Consider the following 14,455-nt stretch of genomic DNA (forward strand, 5'->3'; position numbering starts at 1 on the left):
GATTTGTATAAGGAAATATTTATCTATGTAGCTCACTTGTCTAAGTACTAATTCTCTGGTGTTACCCAAGTGCTTTTCTAAAAGTATGGTACCCCAAACTGAGGGCAGATGGGAACAAATCACACAGATGACCCAAAATCTTTCCAAATTCTCTAAATTGTTGGTGAAAGGAGTTTAAAGTGATTTATTTGACTCTTATAATGCAATGCTGAGCAAACAGATGAACAGAACAAAACACCTAATTAGGCCATTATTTAGAAAGCAAATATAAACTTCAAATTTCTCAATTATTTAAAGAACATTACACTATCTATTAAACTCTAAAGAAAAAGAATTTGATTATCACTATTGTCTTCCCCTCCATTTCCTAATAAAGGAAAAGGAGTCCCAGGTACAAAATTTAAATAAAAAACCCAGCCTCTCCCTAATGATACCAAATATAAAAGAAAATCTCATTCTGAGATAAACTCACTAAATTTAAAATTTCATACAAATATAATATGTAAATTTGATTCTAATGGCCATAAAAAATTAGTTATCTGTATCAATCATTTCAAGACATACTATTGGTGTATAAATGATGTTACTGAACTGGTATATGATCCCAAAATACATTTGAATCTTACATATTGCCAAAGAAATTCCATATATGTCTCACGGCATGCTTCTCGGAAGTGAATAAAGTTGATAATGCCACTTAAAAACCGAGTTGTCCGTTTTGCCTCTAAAAATAGAAAGCAAGCCTCCTTAAATAAATCTTTGAAAGAAGAAAAGTGAAAATTTATTTTCTCCCACCATATATTCTGCTTATAGTATACAGAACAAAAGTATTTGTATGCTAATTAACCAAAGTACAGAATATCTGCTCTAACTTAATGATCCCAATTATCTAAATTAAAAAAAACCCCAAAAAACAAAAAGCATTTTTGGCCATGAGAGAACAGAGACCAGATATACTATCCCATCCTAAACAACCAGAAAAGCAGATAAAAAGTATAAAATAACAAGCTGTAGACACTGCTGCTACTGCTAAGTCGATTCAGTCGTGTCCGACTCTGTGCGACCCCATAGACAGCAGCCCACCAGGCTCCACCGTCCCTGGGATTCTCCAGGCAAGAGCACTGGAGTGGGCTGCCATTTCCTTCTCCAAAGCGTGAAAGTGAAAAGCGGAAGTGAAGTCGCTCAGTCGTGTCCGACTCTTCACGACCCCATGGACTGCAGCCCACCAGACTCCTCCGTCCATGGGATTTTCCAGGCAAGAGTACTGGAGTGGGGTGCCATTGCCTTCTCAGTGTAGACACTGAACTATAAGTAACATACAATAGCAATTTCCAAGAAAGGTAAATGAGTTGAACCCTACTAATGCACTAGCCTACCACTTGAGTGAATTTTTAGGCTATATCCTGGGGGAGATCACAAACAGAACTCTTGGGTATTGCTGAGACATGAAAACAGAATTTAGAGTTTGGAGAGAACAAAAAATTAGGATTTTTAAAGTTTAAAGAGGCCAAGGAAGCTAGAATATATAAAAACTCTATCTTCTTGACTCAGTCTTCATGAATATGGTCTATAAATACATTCTGTTTGTTCAGGAAGGTTCAGAAAAGCAATAGCATTATAAGGACAGAAAGGAGAGAGACCCAAATGGAACTTTTACAGTTGAAAAATAAAATACCTGAGATGAAAAATACAATAGATAGGATTAAGGGCAGATTATATATACAGATGAAAGGATTAGTGAAACTGAAAACATAGCAATAAAAGCTATCTAAAATGAAAGCCAGAGAGAAAAAGATGAATAGAGTATTTAGGAACTTAAGGACAATATCAAGCAGCATAATAAATGTGTAATTAGAGTCCTACAAAAAGGAACAGTAGAAAAAACTTTTATAGAATAGCCAAATATTTTCCAAATTTGACAGAAACTATAAACATATCCAGGCTTCCCTGGTGGCTCAGATGGTAAAGAATCTGCCTGCAATGCAAGAGATGTGGGTTCAATCTTCGGGTCAGGAAGATCCCCTGGAGGAGGAAATAGCAAGCGACTCCATTGTTCTTGCCAGGAGAATTCCATGGACAGAGGAGCCTGGAGGGCTACAGTCTATGATGTCACAGAGAGTTGGACACGACTGAGTGACTAACACATACACATAAACATATCCAAGGAACTATAAACATATCTAAGGAAGGGGGACAAAAATAAAATCTTCAAAGGCACATGATAATCAAATTGCTGCAAACTTGTGATAAAGAGAAAGTCTTATTAAAAACAGCCAGACATGAGAATCAAGAGAGAATAACTCCAGGCTCAGTAAGCAGTTAGTCTGGATTATTAACTTTCATGAAGAAACAGCTGATCACACCTTGGACTCACATGACACAGGGAACTGGAGCTGAGGTCCCTAAAAGATGTGGGACTCTAGAAAGGCTACGTCCTTAGTGAAATGGTAGATTAAGGGGGGGAAATGCAGGGAAATGACAAAGTTAGTAGTGTTTTTGCATTGTCTCTGTGAGGAAATAATCTCCTCTGAGAACTCTAAATCTTGGACCCATTGCCATAAGGATTTTTATTTTAAACTATATATTTGATCTAAGAACTATAAAAATTAGGCATTTAGATAAAAATTGATCTTTGACCAATGATAATCCTGAAATAACTTCCAAAAAGAAAAGATATCTCAGAAGGGATGTGGCCTCAATTCCCGAAGCCAGAGTGTCACAGGACTACTCTGTTGAAGACAAAATTAAATTTATAATCACAAATGCATGTGTGTGTGTGTGTGTGTGAAATCCAAAGAAATGTAGAGGAATTGAAACTATCACACAAACATCTATAATAAGCTCATGGGATGCAGCTAAAGCAAAGCTAGAGGGAAATTTATAGCACTAAACATCTATGTTAGGAAAGAAGAAAGGTCTCAATTGATGGCCTCAGCTTCATCTTTAAAAGGCTGGAGGAAAAAAGAAAGAAAAGAAAACCCAAAGTAAGCATGAAAAAAGAAGGAATAACAATGAGCACAAGAACCAATAAAACAAAACACAGAAATAAAATACCTAAAAATTAGTGAGACAAAAAGCTGGTTCTTTCAAAAGATCAGCAAAATTGATAAACCTCTAGCCAGATTGATCAGGGAAAAGTGAATGAATGAAGAAACAAATTATTAATGTCAAAATGAGAGAGAGACATCACTGCTGACCCCAAAGACTGTTCAATGATTCTGGAAAAATATGAGCAATGTTATGTTAATAAATCTGCCCATTTAAAGTAAATAGATAAACTCTCAGAAAAAGGTAACCTACAGAAGCTCATTTAGTAGCTCTGGAAATAACCAGCATAATCCTTTATTTATTAAAAAAAATAAATTAATTAATAATTCACAGAGAAAACTCCAATCCCAGTTGGATTCACTGGTGAATTCTATCGAACATTTAAGAAAGAAAGAATACAAGTTTTACATAACTATTTCTGGAAATGAAAGAGGGAATCTCTATAAACTCATCTTGAAAGGCCAGCAAAATCTTGATATCCAAATTTGTCACTGCAGTGGCATTACAAAAAAAATACAGACCAATAGCTCTCATGAACATGACCACAAAAACACAACAAAATATTAGCAAATCAAATTCAGCAATATGTTAAAAAACACTGTATCATAACCAAATGGGGTTCATCCTGAATACAAAGTTGTCTTAACATTAAAAAATCAAACAATGTAATCCACTAGACTGAAGAAGAGAACTCACATGATTTTCTCATTAGATGCAGAGCAGAAATTTAACAAAAGTGAACACCCACTCATGATACAAAATGCAAAGAGAAGTTACTTACCCTGATAAAGGCCATCTAAGAAAATCCTATAACTAACACACCTCCTGATGAAAGCCTAAATGCTTTCCCCTGAAGAACAGGAATAACAATGATGCATACTCTCAACATTTTATTCAACATTATGCTAGAAGTCCTAGCCACTGCAGAAGGAAAGAATAATAAGTAAAATACATCTAGATTGGCAAGATGTAAAACTGTCTTTGTTCTCAAATAACTGGACTGCCAGTGTAGAAAACCCTAAGGAATCTATTCTAAAAATGTATTAGAAATAAGGTCAACATGTAAAAATCAATTGTCTCTCTACACTAGTAATGACCAATCAATTCAAAATTTAAACTGAAAGAAATATACATCACTTACAGATAAATTTAACAAAATGTATATGACCTGTACTCTGAAAATAATAAAACATAGTCATGAAAAATTAAAGACAACCTAAATAAATGGAGGTAAATACACTTGGATTACAAGACCTAATATTATCAAGTTGTCTCAATTATCCACCAAATGAACTATACATTCAAAGTAATCTCAGTCAAAATTCTAGGAGATTATGGAGGGTAGAGGAGCATAAAAGTGACCGGCTAACTCTAAAATTTATATGAAAATACAAAAGTCCAAAATAACTAAAACAATTATGAAATAGAGAACAATGTTGGAGAACTTAAACACTGCCTGATTTCCAGACTTACTATAAAGGCTAAAGTAATCAAGGCAGTATGGTTAGTGCAGAAACAGACATAGAGATCAACGGAGCAAAGAATGCAGCCAGAAATATATATATATTAACTGACTTTTTAATGCAGGATCTTTAGCGTGCTTTAGGTTCACAGAAAAGTTAAGCAGAAAGTAGAGTTTCCATGTATTCCACGTCCTGATATAGCCTACTCCACTATCAACATCCCCCACCTGAGTGGTACATTTGTGACAAAAGATGAACCTATACTGACATGTCATTATTAGTCAAAGTTCATAGTTTACATCAGAATTCACTCTTGGAATGTACGTATAAATCTGTACATTCTATGGATTTTGACAAAGGTATAGGCCTTTTTATTTATTTATTTTTACTTTACAATATTGTATTGGCTTTGCCATACATTGACATGAATCAGCCACGGGTGTACATGTGTTCCCCATCCTGAACCCCCCTCCCTCCTCCCTCCCCATCCCATCCCTCAGGGTCATCCCAGTGCACCAGCCCTGAGCACCATGTCTCAGGCATCGAACCTGGACTGGTGATCTGTTTCACATATGATATTATACGTGTTTCAATGCCATTCTCCCATATCATCCCTCTCCCAGAGTCCAAAAGACTGTTCTATACATCTGTGTCTCTTCTGCTGTCTCACATACAGGGTTATCGTTACCTTCTTTCTAAGTTTCATATATATGACAAAGGTATAATGACACAAATATAACACTGTATAACTACAGTATGATACAGGATAGTTTCACTGCTGTAAAAAATCCTCTCTGCCCTGGCTATCTATTCTTTCTCCCCCCAGAGTCCCTGGCAAACAATGATCTTTTTACTATCTTCATAGTTTTTGTCTTTTTCAGATTGTCATAATAGTAATAGTACTGCATAATTATAATAGTACTGCAAATAGCATTTGCAGACTGACGTCTTATACTCAGTGATACGCATCTGAGATTCCTGATGTCTTTTTATTGCTTCATAACTCACTTCTTTATAGCACTAAGTACTATTCCCCTGGCTTGATGTACTATTTCACCATTCACCTACTGAAGGATGTCTTGCTTGCTTCTAGGTTTTGACAATTATGAATAAAGCTGCAAAAAGATGTTAGCAGGTTTTTGTGTGGACATGAGCTTTCTAGATGTTTGGATAAATACCAAGGCACATGACTATTAGATCATACAGTAAGAATACCCTTAGCTTTGTAAGAAACTGACAACTGTGTTCCAAGGCTGCATTCCCACAAGCGATAAATAAAAGTTCCTGTTGCTCCATATCCTTCCTCAGCTGCATTTGGTATTGTCAGTGTTTTAGATTTCTGCCATCCTAATAGATGTGCAGAATCAATTACTTTTGACAAAAGTGCCAGGGTAGTTCAATGGCAAAAGGATAAACTTTTCAATGAGTGATGCTAGAATACTTCGAGAATCACATGCATAAAGGAAAAAAATGAACCTTGCCCTTTGCCTCACATGATATTCAAAAATTTAGGCATTAAATAATAAAGGTTGAAACTATAATACACTTACAGCAAAATAAAGGAGTAAAATTTAGCCAAATAAATCCTTGAGGCCAAGATTTTCTGAAAAAATGCAAAAAATAGTTTTATGAATGACAAAAGAAAAAATATCAGTTAGAATATTCAAAAATGAAATACATCTTGCTTTTGAAAAGACATGGTTATGAAACTGAAAAAGCAAGTAACAGACCAAGGGAAAAATCTGTATAACACGTATCTGATAAACCACTTGTTTCCAAAATACTGAAGAAATCTTCCAACTCAATCATAAGACAAACAATTCAATTTTTTAAAAGTAGCTAACTAATTCAAATAGATACTTCACCAAAGATATATGGATAGCAAATAAGCATATGAAAGTTTTCTCATTATTATCTAGCCATGAGGGAGATGTGAGTTGAAACCATGAAATATAACTAGACAATCTTTGCGTGCATGTGGGCTCAGTCATGTCCCACATTTTGTGATCCCTGTACTGTAGCCCACCATGCTTCTTTGTCCATGGAATTTTCCAGGCAAGAATACTGGAGTGGGTTGTCATTTCCTACTCCACGTGATCTTCCCTGACCCAGGAATCAAACCCATGTACTTGTGTCTTCTGCATTAGCAGGTGGATTCTTTACTACTGTGCCACCTGGGAAACCCAGAGACAGCCTTTAGCATGTCAAATTAAAAACCTACAGTATCGAGTACAAGAAGGATGTAGAGGAATTGAAACTATCACATACTGCCAACGGCAATGCACTAGAGCATAACGATACAGCCACTTAGAAGAACAGTTTGGAGTTTCCTAAAAGGTTAAGCATGTGCTTACTGTGTAAACCAGCATTTCTACTTTTAGTATTTATCCTGTCTGAATACAGAGTTCCAAAGAATAGCAAGGAGAAATAAGAAAGCCTTCCTCAGTAATCAATGCAAAGAAATAGAGGAAAACAACAGAATGGGAAAGATTAGAGATCTCTTCAAGAAAATTGGAGATACCAAGGGAACATTTCATGCAAAGATGGGCTCGATAAAGGACAGAAATGGTATGGACCTAACAGAAGCAGAAGATATTAAGAAGAGGTGACAAGAATACATGGAAGAACTATACAAAAAAGATCTTCACAACCCAGATAATCATGATGGTGTGATCACTCACCTAGAGCCAGACATTCTGGAATGCGAAGTCAAGTGGACCTTAGGAAGCATCACTATGAACAAAGCTAGTGGAGGTGATGGAATTCCAGTTGAGCCATTCCAAATCCTGAAAGATGATGCTGTGAAAGTGCTGCACTCAATATGCCAGCAAATTTGGAAAACTCAGCAGTGCCCACAGGACTGGAAAAGGTCAGTTTTCATTCCAATCCCAAAGAAAGGCAATGCCAAAGAATGCTCAAACTACCACACAATTGCACTCATCTCACACACTAGTAAAGTAATGCTCAAAATTCTCCAAGCCAGGCTTTAGCAATACGTGAATCGTGAACTTCCAGATGCTCAAGCTGGTTTTAGAAAAGGTAGAGGAACCAGAGATCAAATTGCCAACATCTGCTGAATCATGGGAAAAGCAAGAGAGTTCTAGAAAAACATCGATTTCTGCTTTATTGACTATGCCAAAGCCTTTGACTGTGTGGATCACAATAAACTGTGGAAAATTCTGAAAGAGATGGGAATACCAGACCACCTGACCTGCCTCTTGAGAAATCTGTATGCAGGTCAGGAAGCAACAGTTAGAACTGAACATGTAACAACAGACTGATTCCAAATAGGAAACGGAGTACGTCAAGGCTGTATATTGTCACCCTGCTTATTTAACTTATATGCAGAGTACATCATGTGAAATGCCGAGCTGGATGAAGCACAAGCTGGAATGAAGATTGCCAGGAGAAATATCAATAACCTCAGATATGCAGATGACACCACTCTTATGGCAGAAAGTGAAGAGGAACTAAAGAGTTTCTTGATGAAGGTGAAAGAGGAGAGTGAAAAGCTGGCTTAAAACTCAACATTCAAAAACCCAAGATCATTACATCCGGTCCCATAGCTTCATGGCAAACGATGGGGAAAGAATGGAAACAGTGACAGGCTTTATTTTCTTGGGCTCCAAAATCACTGGAGATGGTGACTGTAGCCACAAAATTGAAAGACACTTGCTCCTTGGAAGAAAAGTTATGAGCAACCTAGACAGCATATTAAAAATTAGAGAAAACACTTTGACAACAAAGATATATATAGTCAAAGCTATGGTCTTCCCAGTAGTCATATATGGATGTGAGAGATGGACCATAAAGAAGGCTGAATGCCGAAGAATTGATGCTTCTGATTTGTGGTGTTGGAGTAGACTCTTGAGAGTCCCGTGGACTGCAAGGAGATCAAAGCAGTGCATCCTAAAGAAAATCAGTCCTAACTATTCATTGGAAGGACTGCTGCTGAAGCTGAAGCTCCAATACTTTGGCCACCTGATGTGATAAGTCGATTCATTAGAAAAGACCCCAATGCTGGGAAAGATTGAAAGCAGGAAGAAAAGGGGACGACAGAGGACGAGATGGTTGGATGGCATCACTGACTCCATGGACATGAGTTTGAGCAAGCTCTGGGAGATGGTGAAGGACAGGGAAGCCTAGTGTGCTGTAGTCCATGAGGTCACAAAGAGTCAGACAAGACTGAGCAACTGAACAACAACAGCAACCTTTATCCATAGAAATGAAAATATGTGCATACACAGATTTGTACACTAATGTTCACAGCAACTTTATACACAACAGCCAAAACTGGAAGCAATTCAAATGTCTTACCAACTGGACAATGGATAAATAAACTGTATACTTATGATAGACTGCTACTCTAAAATAAAAGGACAAAGTACTAATAAATGCAATAACATGGACAAATCTCAAAAGCACTATGCTAAATTAAAGAAGCCAGACACAAAAGACTATAGTCTATATGATTTCAATTACATGAGGTTCTGAAAAGTCAAAATATTATAGTGATAAAAAGTAGATTAGTTCTTGCAGGTTAAGTGCATGACCAAAGAAACCTAACTGCAAAGGGATATAAGGGAACTTTGAGGGGTCATGACTGTGGTGCTGGTTATATTACTATACACATTTGCTAAGATTTATTCAGTTATGCATTTAAAATTAGTGAATTTTTATTTTCTATAATTTATATGCCAATAAACAACAAAAAGAGATCCAAAATGGGATAAAAAATAAATTTTTATATAGTACACCTAATATCTTGAAACATAAAATAACTTGATTTGTAAATGCTAAAGAGTCAAATAAATTAAGAGACACAAAATTAGGAGAACTTTACATTTTAATATAATATAATGATTATCATGATTATCAGTGTTAAAAGGTGTTTTCTTCAAGGTAAAAAGTAATTATGATATTTGATAAAACTGGTATGATTAATTCATTATGCAACACCACAGCTTGCATATTGTTTGCATTCATAATCTCAAATTTACAGAACATTTTCAAATGTAAGGAGTTAAGAAAAATTAACCAAAAAAACAGCTTTTCTGTGACTTTATAAAGGAAAAATGTCCAATAATGGGATATTAAAAAGTTCATCCTTGAGAATCAAGACACACTTTCTAAATCCAAGTTCCTTTAAGTCTTTCTTTTTTCACATTATTGATAGAAAGGTAAAATGTTAGATTAAGGCCAAACATTAGAAATTGTTTTAATTTTCACTTACTTGGATATAGAATATCAGCAATCTCAAAGTCATTCACCCGACAGATGGGCAGAAATGAGTCCCTTGAAAATAAAGTGGAGCAAGTATATTGAAAAGTATCTTTTGAATTACATACTAAGTCAAACAGGATAAACATCTTTTTATCAGAAAGATTTCTGGATATATTTCTCAATGTCAAAGGACAGAGTCAGAAGTCTACTACAATACATAATCATATAGCACTGAAACCTACTTTTTCTGTATATTACACAAGTATTCATGTAATACGAAGGTATAGTTATAGAGTCTAATAAACAACACACACTCTTGGAAGTACTAGGACTCTCTAAGATGCAAAACTAATACTTTTAGACTCACAGTATCTTAATACATCAACTGAAAGAACTGAAGTGGGGGCAGTTAGCTGTATTTGCTGGAAATGTACAATTTTGAATGTTTATGGGAGGGAGTAGAGAGAAAAATGGTAGAAATTCCTTTCCAAAGAAAATCATGTCTTTAAGAAAGCCAAATGTAATGTAAATATGAATGTGGACTAAGAAAATAATGACTCTCTACTTACAAATGGATAAACAAATTGCTGACTGGTAAGAAGCCTTCCATTATATGTGGATACATGACTTCAGAGTTCACTGGCATCTAAACGTAATGCATCACAAAATCCAAGTTACAAATTGATCAGACAAAATGAGAAAAATTTTCAACCTCAAGAAAGTTTAATCACAGATTAAAATCAAAATATATTAACTTGCTGCTGCTGCTTACTATCATTAATTTAAACAAGCAATGCAGATCCTGGCACAAAACTAGACATGTCACTAATTTTAATAATGCTCAGTTCATAGTGAGTGCTCAATAAAGACTGTTTAAATGAATGAAAAAATAAAGGGGTAATGGTTAGCATTTGCTAAATATCAGGTACTCTGCTAAATTATAAATATATTCTTAACATATATTCCTTCTTAATTTTTATAACAACAGTAGGACAGAGTACTAACCTTATTTTATAGACAAAGAAACTAAGCCTTAATAAGGTTTCATAGCAAATGAATAACAAACCCTTAGATTTTCAAACAATATATATTGAGATTCTACAGATATTGCTTTTTTGTACATCTTCAGTTGATGCCCTGATGATTTAACAATAATAGTAAAGAAAGATTAAGAAAAATAATATTCCTACTAGAAATACCTAATTTGCTTAAAGCTCAACTGCTTTATTTCAACTGTTTTCAATCTCAGTGCATTTTTCTAATTTGGAAGTCCTTCCTGAGAAGAGAACAGTATCTGTGAAGACTTTGTTATTTCTTATTGTAGTCTCTGAAGACAAGCCTGTAAATCTGTGAATAACTGCAGGGAGTCAATAACTTGTGTTATCTAGGTCTTCAGTAATAGTTTTCATCTTAGTAAAGCTATCAATATAAATCGTAACTACACCTAAGATTCCTTTGTAAATGACATTAACTTTAAATAAGCCTTTGATTTTGCTAAAAATAAAGTGAAGAACTTCCTATCCTGAAAACCAATACTCAATGTGAGCAGGAGAAATGCAGCAAAAGAACATAATTTTGCTTCATCTTAAACCCACCATGTAAAAATGCTCCAGTCGGATCCCATATACAATCTGTAAAGCTCTCATGTAGATCATATGCAAGACTTCAGGCTGTAACAGAAAAATGCCTTTTAACACTCTGCTGTACCACTATCACCATTACTGTAGTTAACGGATACAAACAGTGACAACATTACTCCGTCTCCCTTGAAATATTTTTTTTTTGCCACTTTATTTTTTAATTGAAGGATAATTGCTTTATAGAATTTTGCTGTTTTCTGTCAAACATCAACAAGAATCAGCCATAGGTACGCCCGTGTGCCCTCCCTCCTGAGCCCCCCTCCCCGTCCTATCCCTCTAGATCGTTAGAGCTCCTGTTTGAGTTCCCTGAGTCATACAGCAAATTCCCGTTGGCTATCTATTTTACATATGGTATTGTAAGTTTCCATGTTACTCTCTCCATACATCTCATCCTTAATTTTTACATATTTTAAAACACCTTATATACTCATCAGTTTGCTCATATTTGCTAAGTCATATGTGCTGGTCAATAAGATCAGTTGTTTAGGCTTATACACAGAATGATAACAAGAATATTCAAATCCAATCCAGGCAATCTATCCACATTAGGGAATGGAAGAATAGGGTAGTCTTTCAAAACATGTCATCAAACATATGACAAAAATAATGAGGGCATTTTTTGTTTTGTTTTGTTTTTAAAAAGAACATGGGAAACCTTGGTTGATGCCTCAGATGGTAATTAAGATGTTTAGCTGTTTAAGGGACTACTATGATTCAGGAGGTATACATTTAATAGGATAGTATGGGATTTTTAACTTTCATCTTCTAAATCAGCAATTCCCAAACACTGGCCTATAGAACCTTTTCTCATCCATATACAAACAAGTTTGTTTATTCTGAGATTATTCCTTCCATTTTAAAGGATTAAAGAGTCATCAAGATCAAAAAGTTTAAGTTCTACATCATTAAACCAGGTTTTATTATGTTATCACTTCAAGATGAACACAGGAAAATGGAAGGAGACTTTGGGATTTTCTGTGACACATGAATAGTTCATTTTTGCATTTAACAACTAAAGACATAAAAAAAACACCACCTGTCAAAACAAGTCAATTCCCCGTTGGAGCATAATGCAAGAAAATTAATCTGTAAGCTTCCCGAGAAGATTGCTTCTAAGCACTTTTTGTGATTGGAAACCACCTGGAGTAAGTTCCTTCAAGCTTTACCAATAAATGATGCTTTCAGACCACTACTCCAATAATAAAAAGTTTCAGTTCAGTTCAGTTCAGTCACTCAGTCGTGTCCGACTCTTTGCGACCCCATGAATCGCAGCAGGCCAGGCCTCCCTGTCCATAATAAAAAGTTTAATATACTGTAATACATCTATGGTTTAGAAGCTTTTTTTGGAAGAAAACAACTGCATTAAAGACTTGAATTCCTAATGGGAATGCAGAAGTTGCCCCACATAAAAACAGTGTTATTTTAAAATAACTCTAGTTGAGAGATTTTCTCTGGATTAAAGTTACTAGCCTATATCAAACAGTGATATACATGCCTTTCTCCACACATTACAGACCTCATGTGGCCTGTATACTAACCACATGCAAAAAGAACCACGTTTTACCTTGGGATTTGGAGAAAGATCATTCTTGGAGAGGTTTTTACCATCGGCTCCTGTTAAGATTTTGTTTCGAATATGAACCACAACTTCAGCTGCATTATATCTGGGAAAAGACAAAGTTTCCATCTTGGGAGTCTCCTGTTGGCTTGAAGGAATTAAAAACAAAGGTCAGAAACATGGCACAACCAGCAGTTCTCGCCAACTGGAAGCTGACAAATGTAAGGACAAAATTAACAAGCCAGGGTTGAGCTGAATGTATGGTGGTGCTATCATAAAACCGTCACACATCCTAGTAAGGTGACATTAAAAACAAATATAAACACACGCACACACACACCACACACACACACACACACACATATATATTCTAAAACAGCTTTTATTCTAAAGCAACACAGTCATTTTCTAATTTAACTAATACTGTTTTCTTTTTCATGGGAAAGAGGACTTAGGTTGAACACACAGATAAGAAACTATGTTTTTGGTTTTTTTTTTTTTTTAAAGTTTGGGAGGCAGAGTTCAATAAGATCCTGAGAATTAATCTTCAAAGTAAAATATATAGGTAGGACTATCAGTAGAATCTATACACAAACAACAGCAACATAGGGTAAATAAATAATAAGCTGTACTGTACTCTGATTTGACATTCTATTTAATGACACACAGTGAGATGATTAATAAGGTTTAAGATGTAAGCAGGACCAGAGAGAAAAAAACAGAGTACGAATAGAATAGCTGTAAGTGAGTAAAAGTCGTCAGTCATGTCATCATCACTCTTTGCAACACCATGGATTGTAGTCCACCAGGCTCCTCTGACCATGGAATTCTCCAGGCAAGAATACTGAAGTGGCTTGCCATTCCCTTCTCCAGGGGATCTTCCTGACCCAGGGATTGAACACAGGTCACCTGCACTGCAGGTAGATTCTTTACCGTCTGAGCCACCAGGGAAGCCCATGAATAGCTGTAACTGACAGGATTTCCAATCACCAGAGTGAGAACTTGAAAAACAAAATAACAAAAAAACCACTCCCTACAATGTCCTTCAATAGTGAAATATTCACACCTGTGTCCTCCTAGAGCAGTTGCTCTCACAGTTTTGGAGACAGTTTTGGTTGTCAGCACTAGACTGAGGATGCTACTGGAATCTAGTGGGTAGCAACCCCAGCATGCTGCTAAACACCCTGAAAGGTGATTGACAAATAACTTCCCAGTTCTGCTTAAAAATTTAAAACATCACAGAATTCACTCTCAAAGCAACTTTTTGTCCACCTTAGTATGGCTCTAATAATCAGATAACTCTTTCTAATACTATACAGAAATCTATTTGTTATAACTCATCTTCTGGTCCTACTTCCTGTCACTACAACTAAATAGAATTTATTAATCCTTGGTCACATGACTTCACTTTCAAAAATGTGAAGAAAGCTATCATATCTCTCTATTTAGTCCTCTCTGATCTAAAGTAAGTATAGTTTAAGAATACCCACTCCATTTATGACTGTTTTAGAAACTATCATTCT

The 14,455-nt window shown here is 35.6% G+C and overlaps 1 protein-coding gene across 5 annotated transcripts in view; it reads right to left on the reverse strand.

The window, feature by feature from the left end:
• NUF2 (NUF2 component of NDC80 kinetochore complex) overlaps nt 1-14,455 on the reverse strand; it is a 38,318-nt gene that overhangs the window by 21,224 nt on the left and 2,639 nt on the right. For 3 of the 5 annotated variants that reach the window (XM_005203504.5, XM_005203505.5, XM_024988948.2), the window contains exons 2-6: nt 12,939-13,073; nt 11,330-11,404; nt 10,304-10,380; nt 9,745-9,806; nt 627-724 (exon numbers count right to left, since the gene is read on the reverse strand). In XM_005203504.5, coding sequence (XP_005203561.1) covers nt 627-724; nt 9,745-9,806; nt 10,304-10,380; nt 11,330-11,404; nt 12,939-13,061 — 435 coding nt within the window. In that variant the 5' untranslated portion in view covers nt 13,062-13,073. Of the gene's footprint in view, nt 1-626; nt 725-9,744; nt 9,807-10,303; nt 10,381-11,329; nt 11,405-12,938; nt 13,081-14,455 lie in introns of all 5 variants that reach the window. The other 2 variants (XM_010802758.4, NM_001099011.1) reach the window with 1 other exon arrangement.

This window comes from Bos taurus, chromosome 3 (assembly GCF_002263795.3).
Source record: "Bos taurus isolate L1 Dominette 01449 registration number 42190680 breed Hereford chromosome 3, ARS-UCD2.0, whole genome shotgun sequence".
NCBI lineage: Eukaryota > Metazoa > Chordata > Mammalia > Artiodactyla > Bovidae > Bos > Bos taurus.